The sequence below is a fragment of the Spermophilus citellus genome, assembly GCF_964194105.1.
Source record: "Spermophilus citellus genome assembly, chromosome: 16".
In the NCBI taxonomy this organism is placed as follows: Eukaryota; Metazoa; Chordata; class Mammalia; order Rodentia; family Sciuridae; genus Spermophilus; species Spermophilus citellus.
Window position 1 is genome coordinate 53,984,557 of NC_138196.1, and position 14,452 is coordinate 53,999,008.

Sequence of the window (14,452 nt, forward strand, 5' to 3'; positions counted from 1 at the left end):
GGGTGGGAACGGCCTTTCATTCTTTTGCAGAAGCCAGAATTCCCGGGAACTGAAGGGAGGAGGCCAGAAGGAATGGAGGACGGGTTTTAGGGAAAGATGTTCTCTCCCCCCTGGACTGCCTCTCTCTGTTAAGCCAACTGGGACCATTGTTCCCTCCTGTGTCCTCCATGTGGCTTTTCTGTGCTCTGCAGTGCCACTTGTCAATGCTTGAGACTGAAGTATAAACCCCAGAGCTGATCTTGGACATAATGTCAGAGCTGAAGTGAGGAGATTTAAAAAATCTGCTTGTTTTTAACCTTTTGTTAGGAAGTTGGAGATGAGGGGCGCTTGTCCCTAGGATATCCCGAGTAACTAAAGTTGATCTTTTTTATTTTATTTTTATGCGGTGCTGAGGGTGGAACCCGGTGCCTCACATGTGGTAGGCAGGAGCTTTACCACTGAGCTACTATCCCAGCCCCAAAGCCCATCTTGCTTACCCAGGGAACATATGTTTCCCTCTGAGTCTTAGAAGGATACGTGGTTGGACACAACCTGACCAATTCCAACCCCGATTGCTTCTGCCAGTGTAGATGCAGAGAGAGAGGGAGTCAGGGAGACAGAGAAGGGACATCATGGACATAGAGACAGAAGTCATCCTAGGGAGGAGTTTTGAAGACTATTCTCTAGAATAATTCGATTAGAATCTCCCTCTGTAGTATTCATATTGGAAGAAAATTCGGGACACTGGGCAGTCTTCATGTTGTGGGTATCCATCACTGTGTGATAACTCAGGTGGAAGGGAGAATCAGTGTGCTTCCTCTCAGACTTCCCAGAGCTGTTCCATTTCTGACCTTTCAGTCATGTCAAAGAACTTGTCATTTTAAGTCCTTGGGCATTTATGCTCCCCTCACATTGATAAAGTTAACTTGTGAAATTTTTAAAGAATTCCTTTGCACCCAGTGGACGACTTGTAAATCCTGTCAGTTCTATGCAGTGAGTTATGTCGTATAGAAATAGCCATTGTGGATGGAATTCAGGAAATCTCTGCACACGTGTAAAAGAATGTGATTTCCCTTCCTAATGCAAGCTGAATGCCTGTGGCTAGGGCCTGCTAAAGCCCAGCTCACAATTCACCCTATAAGCAGGAAGACTATAACCAAGCCAGTCTCTTGCCCTAGAAGTCACAATTTATGCTTCTAATTTTAATTTTCCACAGCTTAGATCCCAGAAGGATTTATTAAATTTGCTTTGTGGAACCCATTAACTCTAAACTGAATAATGATGTTACTCTAGGCTTAGAATCAGTTTATAGTAAATTCTCTATACACAGGGCTCTAGGAATCCTATATTCCTCCATGACAGAATTTTAAGTCAGTTCATAAATGAAAAGGTTTACTCAATTTACCTAAAAGTTATTAGTAATTAACTGACATCAAGAGACCATTGCTTGCAGAGGTGGTGAATAGCAAATGAGAATGTTGGCAAGAGGGGATATTCATTATGTGGCTTAAATTAGAAGGTAGATAATTCCAATGGCTTATCAGTACCTCTTTGGTACTCTGGCTTAATGTTGTAGATAAAATTGGTAATGATGATCTATAAATAACTTCTTTTTTTTTTTTTTTTGTGGGCTTGGTAGGATGGCCCAAGCCAAATAAATAGCATATGGAAAATCTAGGTAAATAGTTTGATGGTCTTTCTTTTAGAAATGGTGGTCAATCATTAACATTGCATGGTAGACTTGCTTCTCTACAATGAGGTGAGCTGAGGAGCTAGAAATATTGGCAGCAGGGAGGAGCTTAAAGCAAATGCCTTGTTTTTGGGTTGAGGGCATCTTTATACAATGAAACACACATCATGACTGTGTGTTATCGCAGCTTTGACAAGATCTAGTGTTCCATGCATAGAGAGGTGGTAAGCAATGTCTTCAGGACCTTTCTGGGTAGCATTGACAGAAGACTACATGATGTAATAAAGAATACTAGCTGACACCAATCTCTGTTCACTTTGGCTTGAATCACTTCTGTGAACTTGGCTTCTAGCATATGATAGACTGTGGTGCTGGGCTCAGATCACTTCTCTGGAGGAAAGTGGGATAGATTTGGGTTCTATGGAAGTGGTAAGTTATTGATATGTTGCCCTTCTAGGATTCCTGGGCTGAATTTGCCCCACTCTACTGGAGATCAATGCCAGTCCATCCCACCTGAAGTGGGTGGTGGCAGTTCTTGCATCTGTCCTTGTCATCCTCTGTACTATATAGCAAGCGAGCTGCCATGAGCACTACTCAGGTTGTTTTTACCACAGACAGGACATAATGTGGATCAGGGCCAGCTTCCTCTTTGGGATTCTTCCATTCCAGAAGCACCCCAGACAGCTAATTTTGCTCTTCAGAAGGTGAAAGAAATAGTTGCATTTGGAAGTGGACCAGAACAAAGGGAGAAAGAAGAGACCATGAGCTGGGAGTTCAGTGGGCATGGTTTGGGAATTCATCAAAGGCAGAATTCTCTCCTCATCTTTTAAAGTGTCCGAGAAGCCAGGAGCAGTGGTGCACATCTGTAGTCCCAGCTACTAGGGAGGCTGAGGTAGAAAGACTGCAAGTTCAAGGCCAGCCTGGGTAAATTAGTGAGAGTCTGTCTCAAAATCTTTAAAAAGGGCTGGGAGACATAGTCCAGTGGCAAAATGCTTGCCTAGCATGCATGAGTCCCTGGGTTCAATCCCTAACACAGAATGAAGCAAAACCAAACAAAAAAGTACTTGGAGAACCGGTCTTGATTTGAGATGCTTCTATTCAGGTATTGTACTTATGGTCAGGTCAGGTAGTTAGGCTCTTGTGCAACTATGAAGTGATGTATGAATGTAAAGAAGCAAATGCAAATTTCATAGGATGTGGTTGCAGCCTGTCTCCTACCCAGACATATATTTACTAAGACATGTTTCACCTACATTGTTTTTTTTTTGTTTGTTTGTTTTATGTTTTTGTTCAGACATTACGTTTAAGGAAAGCAGTGTGGAGAGCGAGTAGTAATTTGCCTGTGTTTTTTCTAGATTCCCCATTTGAACCGGTTAAACTCTAATTTGAGCAGAAGAAACTAGACCAGTTTGCCAAGAGGAGTGACCTGATTCCCGTTGGATCCACGTGTTATCAAGTTGAGGTTGTCACTACAAAGCAAGTGGGATGAAGTCTGCCTTTTCAGACTAAAATCAAAGCCCTGGCCTGCCAGCTGGAATTGCTGAACGAAGCATGCCCTAATCAGCCGGTCTGTATGTAGATTCAGACAGCTCCAGGAGGCTGCAAGCCTATCAGGCCCAAACTGATTATTCTAATCAAGTGTTTTAATTAAGCACACTTATTGCCAGGATCACAGCAATGAGGCCTGCTTTCCAGTAGTAATGGGCGATCTTTTTTTTTTTTTAATTCTTCTTCTTTACAGTTAGAGTTTGGCTTTGTGGGGGTGTATTTGATGTTTTTCTAAAGTAGGCCATGGGAGAGTCCTTCGTGCAGTATACCTCCTGTGCAGGCATTCTGGTGAGCACACAAAAAATTAATAGTAAAAGATATTACCAACTGGGTTGCAGATGAGTTGATACCCCAAGAACTGCATTTTTTTTTCTTACTCCATTGTAAAATACAAAAGCAATACTGGCTAGTCCAAGATTTGAAAAAATGTATAAACACACACACATTGGGTTGGCTTTTATTGGAATGCCTAGATGCAATCTATAGTCATCAAGTTATGGAAAATTCAGGTCACATATAAAGTTAAGAAGGCAAATGAAAAGAACAATACAAATCAGACAAAATTTACATCTCAAAATATCATGAAAGCATTTTGACTGGCTTTGCCTAAAATACTTTGAATATCAATTTCTTTTTTTGTAAGCTAATTCTTTTCATTATACAGTCCCCCACCCCCCCAACTCTTAGAAAAAGATCTTTTGTTTACATATTCCCCAAGGTCACTATTTCTTGTAAAAGCATGTCCAGATCACAAGCCTTTTTAGAAAGAAATAGGCTCATTATACCTACTAACAAGACACTAATTGGGTTGATTTGACTTCATCTAAAAGAAGCACCAGGAGATTCTCCAAATGTGTCATTTATCGGTGCCAGTGTAAAGACCAGTCCATGTCAAGAAGAGGTTAAGACTAAGATTTCACTTCTGTCATGTGGTACAAGCTTTTCATGGTCAATACATCAGAGACATTTCTGAGAATTTAGACTCAGAGCCTATTTCACCCAAAAGTACTTACAGCATGCTAAATACAGTCCTGCAGAAGTTCCATCAAACAGAACTGCAAATATCTAAGTTAACAGTTAAAAAATAAAAATGTAAAACAGAGCCATGTTTATGTGGTTTGAAATCTCATAGTTTTCTAAATTTGGGCTTCATAATACTTGCCAAAGGATTTCCAGGATAAAAAATATTAATGCTAATCTGTGCTTTCATTCTAATAAAATATCAGCATTCATTAGAAGATTAATTACTTCGGTATGCTCTACCAAATACACAAAGACAGTAATAGCACTGATACTGTAAATTCAGTAGCTATTTCGAAACTTTCCCAGCCAATCTGTTTAATAAACACGCCTACTGTGCAATTTAGAGTATGTGATACATACAAAGCAGTTAGAAAATTATTTTCAATACATCACTTGAACCTTTATATTTACGACATGTTCACTTGCTATATTTTATCACCATTATACATAGAGGAAAACAGTGTGTACTATAGCTCAATGAACTGAGAAATATTTTCTAAAAATATTTTTGTGGCTGAATTTGGTGCTCACTAAAGAGATTTGTCAGAGCGGCTGGGCCCGCACACAAGTGCAGACGGCGCTGTGCTGGCGCCCACACGCTCCATGTGCAGGGGGCACGGTTGTCAGTTCCCTTCCTGCTGGATCTGCCACCCAGCTACCCCGAGACAGCAGAGGCTGCCATTCAAACCAGCCCTCAAGATGGTTGGGTCATGAGGGCTTATAGGACCTTCTGCATCCCTATTTTGGTCCCTCTTGCGACCAGAGGGTCCACGTCCAAGACCAGCAGAGTGACCCTGACCGGCTCCCTCTGGCTCGCTCACCGCTGTTGGGTGTCTGCGTTCTTTCCTACTCCTTACTACAACAGGTTATGGTCACGACGACATCAGATCCTTTCCTCTCACAAACGTTTCCGGAACATCTGATGTGGTCTCTCTCCTCCAACATGAGATGGAGCATCCAGGGGGCAGTACTCTAACAGTAAAAACCCTGTGGTTAATTATATCAACTCCCTATTGACTTTTAGGGCCACAGAGGGCCAGAGAACCCCTCCTACCCCGCCCAACCCCCCATTTCTGTTACATTCCACCAGCCTTTGTTTTCTACTGTGCCTCTTAGTTGATAACGGCTGAGGTCACTGGCATGATGAAAAAGAGAAGGAAGAGAAAGGAGCAGTTCTCGGATGAGCCACCCACTTAGGATTGCACTGTCCTATCCATCTAGTGATAGAAAGTTGCACATTTTTTTTTCAACCTAATACAAAAATATTAACACTTCTGGACATTATAGGCATAAGTTGTTATATCTCTACAATATAATAATTTATACTGTATAGCTATAACAGATAATAAAAGGTGCAATCCTTTTTAAAAAAATCACACGGTTCACATGTTTTTATCATTTTATTTTTAAGTATAAACTTTTTAAACACTTTACATAAATTAACTCCTCTGAGACTAATATTTGATGTACAGTAAATTGTAATTCATATAAAAATCCATAAACAACTTGTCTCACATAATTTACAAAAAAATCAGGGTTTCCTTTGCTTATCAGTGACAAGGATTCTATTTGCCAGTTTTTCCCCCCCAAGGCAAACCACGATAGCATTGTAAAATCCATTATTAAATCCCCGTTGGAGCAGAAGTCACTTGTGCCAATGTCCTTTTACAAAGCAGCACAGGGAAAGAAGTTGGGTTGTCTATAAACAGTAATTTTGCCCCACATTGTAAAATGAACAGAGATATATATCACATCCTATGCAGAGAGACTACTTCTTTGTAAGCAAAGGTCGACAATTCGGTAATATTTGGAAACACTGTACACTTTTTTTTTTTTTTAAATCTTAGTTAAATACAGTGCCTCAAAGGAACACATGGCCCAGAGCAAAATGTTTAGGCCTTTTTTTTTTCCTTTATGATTTTTTTCTTTTAATACTTTCAGTCCAACTGAGTGCAGCGATATGCATATGTAAACATATTCTTTAAAGCCGATCACCTTTAAGGTCATTCAGAAAAGAGTCGTCTTTGTTTTTGTGTTGTGTGTGTCTGTGTGTACATTTTTAATAGCAGTATCGTTCTCCTGGAAGGCTCTTCTGTGTTGGAGAGTCCAATTCGGATTGTGCTACAGAAAAATCTGAGCAAAGGAGTGTGGTGTAGGCTCAAGAGAAATGCAGCAAACCAGTTTGGTCGTCTTCGCGGAAGAGGGTGGCGCGGCCGTCCCTCCGCAGCAGCCGGGACGGCCCGGGGGTTACCTCTTGCCGATCTCGCTTTGTCGGAGGAACTGGATGTTGTTGGCGCTGTCGGCCAGCTCGGGGTACTGCTCCACCGAGAGTACGTAGTACCCGTCGTAGCCCTGCACCTTGCCCGCGCTCAGCAGCTGCCGCTTCTCGCCCTCCGTCCAGAGGCGCGCGCCCTCCTCGCCGTCGCGCACGCGCTGCTGCTCGCGCGCCCAGGCCCGGGCGAGAGCGCGCTGCCGCGCCTGCTCCAGGATGCGCGCCTTTTCCTCGTCCAGCGTCATGCCGTAGCGCACGTGCAGCGCCAGCGCCCCGAACTGCATCTCCACGTCGGCGAACCTGCGAGTCCTGCCGTTGACCACGGTCGTGGACTGCGACACGGTCACATTGATGCCGTTCTCCAGCGCCTTGCGGCCGCTTGTCAGCCGCAGCGTGCCTAGGTCGCTCTCGGGCGTGGTGGTCTTGATGAAGTAGTGCGTGTCCTTGCCCTCGATGGTGAAGTGCAGGTTCTCCAGGTAGAAGGCGTTGTTGAGGACCGCTGCCACCTTGATGCAGTCCTCGTTGGCGATGTTGAGCACGTTGGTCTGCACGCGGCCCTGGCTGACCGCCAGCATGACGCCCTTGCCAATCAGCGACTTGACCGTGGCGAACCACAGCCAGGATTGCTCGCTGCCGGCCTTGCGCCTGCTCACCTGCACCTCGGCCATCTTCCCCAGCGACAGGAAAGCCTTCGCTTGTCTCGCCACTTGCTGCTGGACTCCAAAAATAGGCTGAAAAACAAAACACAACAGGCGGACGGGTGAAAAGTTGTGGCACCTGGTTGCAAGGGAGCCGCAAATCCCGGCCGCCTTCCCACTCTGGACCACAAAACGGGGGGCCGTGGGCGGAGAGCACATAGGCATTTATTAAAACCTTATCTGGTTTTTTAAGAGATGAAAGGCTTACAAACCTGGGGGGAGGGCTGCATTCAAGAGCCCCTCCCCAAGGTGATCCAAATGGCTTCTGAAATATTAAAAGAAGGAACTCCATCACGTATTACCATAAGCTCTTTTAGTTTCTAACCTGGGCAAAATATTCCTATCTTTAGCGTTTCCTTTATAATTCCTAGATGCTTCTTGGCATACTCACCCCATGTGGGGAACCCAGTTTATCAAGCCCTCACACTGCAGCAGCTTTCTCCAAAAAGGAGAAAGAAAGTAGGAGCACAGAAAGATTCCAAAGGCTGGGGTGCCTTGGGGCAGATCACTAGGCCCCATTTCATATGCTTTGAAATACTTTTTCTCTGATTGAAGTCAACTCTGCCCCCTCTCCTGGTGAACACAGTTCTCAGATGAAAATCTTCAGTGTAATTGCAGAACTGAAATGTAGAGGGATGAGTGGGCAGTGGGGTAGCTGGAGATGAGTATTACTTTAGGAAAACAGTTATTTTTCAGAGACTTAGGGACAGTGGATCATCATCATTGGCAAATGTTTCAAATTGGGGCATCTTAACCCAGCCATTTCTTATACTACCAGATGTTTGTCTGGACAGTGTTTCCCAAATGGAAACATGTGTTTCATTTGCAGCAAAGAAACATTTGTTTTCTGCACTTGGGCAGCCTCAGTATCTCTGCCTGATTCCCTAAGCTGTCCTTAATGCGCACGTCTCTTGACAGGGAACTTGAACCATATTAAAAGGCTGCTTAGGAGAAAAAGTTGGCAAGTCCATTTGTACAGTCAGACTTAAGTGTTTTCAGACATGTTAGAATATCATACACAATTAGGATGTGCATGTTCAAATATATTAGGAAACGTCAGAGTGCCTTCATGGCCCTTTATCAGTGTAGATACATTTGCAATTAGAAATGTTAACATGGCTCCTAGGACCTTGATGGGTTGTGCTTTTTAAATGTAAAGGTGACAGCTGGGAAAAAAGAAGCTTTCATGTTAAGTATGAAACATGCACCAGAATATAGATAAATTGGCAGTGTATATATATACTGTGTGCGCGTGCGCCGTGGTGATCATGATTGCCCTTTTTGTGTTCGTTGAAATTATAGGAGATTGCTGTGGGGATTAATCTTTCTAATAAACTCTGCACTCTCTTCTTCTTATCACTAATGGGCAACCCAATTTCTTGATCTCTAATTATTCTTGCTCTAAGCTAGAAAGTCTGGCGTGTTGTTGTGCATTCCTTTCTGATCATTGAATGATGGCAATTTAAAGTGCCACTTTCTGACATGGCAGTGTTGACTTTGCAGTTTTCCATCCTTTTCCTTGTGTTATTTCTCACAACAGTTGCAGGCCTCCTAATTTGTTATTTCCAGGAAAATTCCCTTGAACACCTGGTTGTTGGTAGAGCCTTACTGAGGACATTTTATTTTTAGTTTTAATTTTTTTCTGCCATGAAACCCTGTGAATATTTTAAACAGGCTGAACTCTGTGGCATTGTTTGTGGGGTGCCAATTTGTAATATGCATCCCTTGCCCTCTTGTTTACTGTGTCTTCACTTTCAGGTCCCAAGTGTCATAACTGTACTTTCATGGGGTTCTCTGTGGAAACCTAGCACTCACAATTGAGCTTCTGCCTTTTATTACCTTTTGATAATGTCTTTCTGTATTTTTATTAGCAACACTAAAAAGAGATTTAAGCCTTTTAACGGGCTCCTGGTTTGCTGAACAGAAATGCAGAGGAAATGTGGATTTTCCCTCCTTAAAAGGGTAAAAAGATGAAAAAGTGTCTTTGGTACAATTTTCACAAGGGTTAGTTTGATTAACTATGGGTAAATACGACACAAGCAGCCATTTTTCACCTTTTCATAGTTCTGCTTTTTGTTTTCTTACCGGCACATCATCCCACTGCTGACTCTTCACAAGTTCATAAGAAGGTTCTGTTAAATCAAATTTGGGAACAGGGAATCCAGGAATAGCATTGTGCAGATGGAAGCCAAATGTCACCAGCCAGCTGTTAACATCTAGGAGAAGAATGTTCAAAATGAAAGGTGTTAGGGTTTATTTTGTACTTTTGTAAATTTAAATTCTTACCTTAAAAACACTCTAATTTCACAAATAATCTGAAAACATGTGTCTGCCTTCCTCCTACCATTTCAAACCTACTCTCTATTTTTAGACTGGAAGACAATAACCTCAATAACACACCTATGGCAAATGCTACAGAAAAGACAAATATTAGACACTCTGAGAGCGGATAAGCTGTCACAAGTGCGAAACTGCATCCTGTGCCAGTAATAATGATGAAAAGGGTAATAACAATGTGCAGCAGCATGAAAAAGACGTCGTAGAAAACAAATGAAATCTGTTTTGTAGTTAGTAAAGGCTGTTCTTAAATAGAAGTTGTGTGTTATTAGCTTTCAAAAGCTAGCCCAAGGATATGCGGACTTCTACAACCCATTTTCTATTAATAAAAACCCTCAATTGAGAGTATTAAAATGAACAGTTGATTCTTAATCAAAGATGAATGCTAAAAGCTGGTAACACTGGCCAAGGGCACAGAAGTTCTGATTACCATCAGTTATGACTTCAAAGGCTCACTGTGCACAGGTGGAGACAAACTTTTTGGGGAGAGAACGTGGAAACCTTTAAAATGGTATTTTAAAATATTGCCATGTGACTCCAAAAGCCATTAAGCTCAGAATAAGGCTTTTATTCTATTCTGGAGGTTATAATGTTACAGAACTACTCAGCAGGCTTGCAGCTTTATGAGTACAGTTGGGTGTAGATTATTTTATATATTAAGCACATTGCTGGAAAATTTGAAATTGCATTTCACCTAATATATTTTATGCTGTTCCATCTCTCTTTTGATGTTTTTCAGAAAATGCTGCTATGGCATTCCCCACAGTCCACGTTGCTAGGAGAGGATGAATTCAGGAGCTGTGGGCTTTCCAGCCTTTCAGGCAGCCCCTGTCAACACCCCTTAAATAACCAGTGGTAAACTGCTTGTCAGAATGATGGAGGGCCACTTGCTTCCTATTTCCTTCTCCAGGGCACAAACTCTCACCTCATCGCCAGGCGGGCAGGTGCTTTGTCCATTTGCCTACAGAACCCATGGTATTCTCTCTTCTTTAAATGGGCTGGTGGTAGTGGTAGTGGGGAAGAAAAAAATCCCCACATTGTTCACATAGGATGGAAAGTGGTACTTTTTTTTGTGGGAGTGTGTAAAAGATCACAGGGGAGTCTAACGTTTTGGGGAAATTTTTTTCTTCCAAATATTGGAGTCTTGAGGGCAAAGATTCTACTTTACACACTGTCTGCCTAAGTACAAATGGAAGGATCTTAAGGATTGAAAAGTACTGCCAAATAATGGGATTTGAATACACATATGTACTGAAACACCCTGGATGAGAATACCAGGAGGGGGTGGCTGAATTAGGTTGCTGAAAGAAGGGATTTCCAGCTGGTTCACATGGAAAAGAGATATGGAAAGCTTTAGGCAGTCTGGAAAAGTAAGAAGCAGATGCAAAATGAACAGGGGGCAGCATTTTGAGAACTGTCCTGAGAACTGAGAGAACAGAAATCTCACTATGCCTCAGACACTGAGCTAGAAAAGAGGCAGCCTGGGGCATCCAACATAAGCCGAAACAAAACAGAAAACCCCTAAAACAAAAACAGAAAACAGGAAAGAAACTTCCTCCAGGAAACCTAGATGTGGCAGAAAGGTTAATTATGACAACATAATTGAAATCGGAAGCAGGAGGATTCAGAATTCTTGGAGTAAAGGATGAGCGAAGGAGTCAGCTAGTGCTTGTAAAGACCTGGTCTTTCCTATATTCTGGTTGTTCTTTGGTGGCAGAAGTGGGAATTGATGGTTTAACTCTTGCAACACTGAAAGAGTAACATGCACCAAAATTGGAAAGATCTTAAATCTATAGCCTGATAATTATCAGAGTGGTAGAATACTAGTGTGCATTTCAGTAGTGTCATCATGCAAGAATTGAACTAAATGATGATGAAGACAGTGGTGTGAGAAGACAGAAGCAAGAAGAGAAACAGAATCCACTGGCTAAGCAATGAGAGGAGAAACTGCTCCATTATTGTCATGACATGATGGCAATAAAGAGGGCGGCAAAACCTCCCAGGGATGAGAGGGTGGTCACACTGGGTTGTTTCCCATAATTATCTCTAGTAGAGTCTTACATATGAATTAAAAACCCAACATTATACAGTTATAAGGCAATTACCGTGTAATGGAAAATTGCATATATTCTTATATTTTATTCTGTGGATAGGTATTATTGTTCCCACTTTATACTTAAGACAACTGCTATAGTTTAGATGTTGAATGTTCCCCACTGTCCATGTATTAGACAACTGTTCCACCAGGGTGGTGCTATTGCCAGGTGGTGGAACCTTTGAGATCTGGGGCCTTAGGTCATTGGGGGCATGCCTTTGAAGGGATCTGTGGGACCCAGGTCTCTTCCTCTTCCTACTTTGCTTCCTGGCTGATGAGGCGAGTGGTTTTGTATTCCAGGTGCTCTTGCCATGACATGCTGCCTTGCCACAGGCCCAAAGCGACAGGATCAATTGAACATGGACTGGAAGCTCCAAAACTGTGAGCCAAAATCTTTCCTCTTAATAAGTGACTGCCTTAGATATTCTGTTGGGAAACTGAATAAAAGAGCAACTGAGACTCAAAAAATTACCTTGCTTATAAAGCCACACAATTTGTAGGAGAGCCATTGAGATGGAAACCCTCATTTTGGAACTGTGAGTTTATCCTGTCTTTTGCTTCCCCGTGTCTCTCCCCCTCCATAAATAACTAGATTCCATGTCATTTCAAAACTTGTGTGCTTAAGCATTGGTAGGAAGAAACCGTGTTTCATTTTACCTTCATAGTTTCTCTGTGAATCCACAGAGACAAATACATTTAAAAGGCCAATTCCAGTTATTTTATTGTATTAATCCAATGGTTACAAAACTTTAGCACTTTGAAAAGAAAATTAAAAAAGCTTACCAGTGATGTAGTCTTTTACATCATGGATTTTGCTTGCAGGGTTGTTATTCCTAAACATATACAGGTTAAAAGGGGCTGGGTCCTTTCCAATTCTTTTCCAGATTTCTATGTCAGGTGTTGTCCATCGTCCTGCCAAAATGTCATAATCTCTTTCTCCAAAGTGGATTAATTTGGTGAGTGGGTCATACAGGCCACCATGAAATCCAATTACTAGTTGAAAGTCAATGTTGGAGTCAAAATAGATCTCACCATATGCCGTGTACTGAATCTGTTTTAGCATAAGCCCGTTGCTACTGAAAACTGCCAATGGTGTCCCTGTGTTATCTGATGCAATATAGAATTCATCCCCACTGCTGATTTCCATGGCAAAAAGATGTCCTTGGAGATCATAATAAAGGGAGGTAATTTCTGAACTCGAATGGTTGTAGACATGAGTAATCCTAGTGGGATAAGTCAGGTCAGCATAAAAAAACTGCAGGTGCTGTCCTAGACTGGTTTTGCTAGAAACACGCCTTCCCAGGCCATCATAACGATAGATCACTGTCCAGCCACTGCCTTTACTGTACACTCGAGTTAGGAGCCCCTTGGAGCTGTATTCAAAGATTTCTGTGCCTCTCTGACGCAGGAAACCATCTTCATCCAACCGATATTGAACGTCACCTAGTCGAGTGATTCTGTCTCGCAGGTCATAACGAAGAGGTGTCAAACGTGCACTGTTGCTTGGATTCAGTAAATGGAGGTTTCCATTCAGATCATAGTTGTAACGCCACATGATCTTTTCATTTAGGTAAACGGTTTGAAGCTGTCCATCAACGTCATATTCATAAGCATATTTGGTAGTGTTGGCAAAGGGCCCTATTTTAATCTCTCTCTTGGTTACCCGACCCATGTTATCATATTGAATTGTAATCCAGTACATGAGTGACCTGAATATCTCATACTGGATCTCCTTGATGCGGCCATGGGCATCAAAGTGCTTCGTATAAGTCATTACAGCTGTGGAAATGATCTGGTTAATATCATAATATATAACTCCAAATTTTCCAAACTGCTCAACTTTTCCAGAAATGTCATCAAACTGATAGAGATCAATGGGCAGTGGAGTTTCATTGATGACACCCTGCATGCTGGTCACTCGAAAGCTGTTGTCATAACTATAGTCAAATCTTGCATTTACCATCCCATCTTCACTAAAGCGGAAAATCTGTCTGTCAATCAGGGGGCCAATTTGCCTGTATCTAATGGTGCAAATAAAGCCGTCACTCTGGAGGTTTACTGTTTTTAGGACTCCTGCTGTTTCATCATAGGTAAAACTAACTCTTGTGCTATCATATAAAATTTCTGAGAGCCTAGTTTGCCTTCTATATTTGAATAGGACCCTCCGACTTGTACCCAGGAAAGCCGTTTGCAGAAGCAGCCCTTCCTCGTTGTAGTCTGTGATGATGGAGGCATTGCTTTCTGGGGGGTTGTATATGTTGCGGTAGTAGCCAATGGACCGGATGGTCTGCATGGTGTGGCGAGCCACACTGGGCATAGTGATGGCAGACAGACGGTCCCACATATCGTATTCGAAGATGTACTGCCGTTGGCTATGAAGCAGAAGAACCATGGACTGTAAAGAGAGCACACAGTGTTATCCAGTGTTTGCAAATGGGGGAAGTGAAAGCAGATTTAGTGACCACGAATACACAGAAACATTCCGCCTGAGAAAATGGTTTTCATTTTAATTGAGTTATCCTTGACCTTACATGTTGTTAACGATTCCCTGCCTAATTTGCTTGGATGCTTAATTGTGGGGGGTTCTGCAATTAGTGGCTCAAGATTCATAATGTGCTGCTTGTCATGATTGCACCATTCTTTTCCCAGGCATTCACAGCCAACCAGCAGATTGTCAATGGATTTGGAGAAGTCATAATACAGGCATGAACAAAGCTGCTTTAAAGACAATATTTCAAGGAGAAAATAGCATGGGGGAAAATGCAATCCTATCCATAATTAGCAATTATTTACTAGGATGGCTTTCCCCC

At 42.2% G+C, this 14,452-nt stretch overlaps 1 protein-coding gene across 16 annotated transcripts in view; it reads right to left on the reverse strand.

Moving 5' to 3' along the window:
- Positions 1-3,938: 3,938 nt before the first annotated feature.
- Positions 3,939-14,452, reverse strand: part of TENM3 (teneurin transmembrane protein 3) — a 606,711-nt gene continuing 596,197 nt past the window's right edge. For all 16 annotated transcript variants that reach the window (XM_081269536.1, XM_081269543.1, XM_081269542.1 and 13 more), the window contains 3 exons: positions 12,426-14,037; positions 9,296-9,426; positions 3,939-7,243 (listed from right to left, as the gene is read on the reverse strand). In XM_081269536.1, coding sequence (XP_081125662.1) covers positions 6,488-7,243; positions 9,296-9,426; positions 12,426-14,037 — 2,499 coding nt within the window. In that variant the 3' untranslated portion in view covers positions 3,939-6,487. The remainder of the gene's footprint in view (positions 7,244-9,295; positions 9,427-12,425; positions 14,038-14,452) is intronic.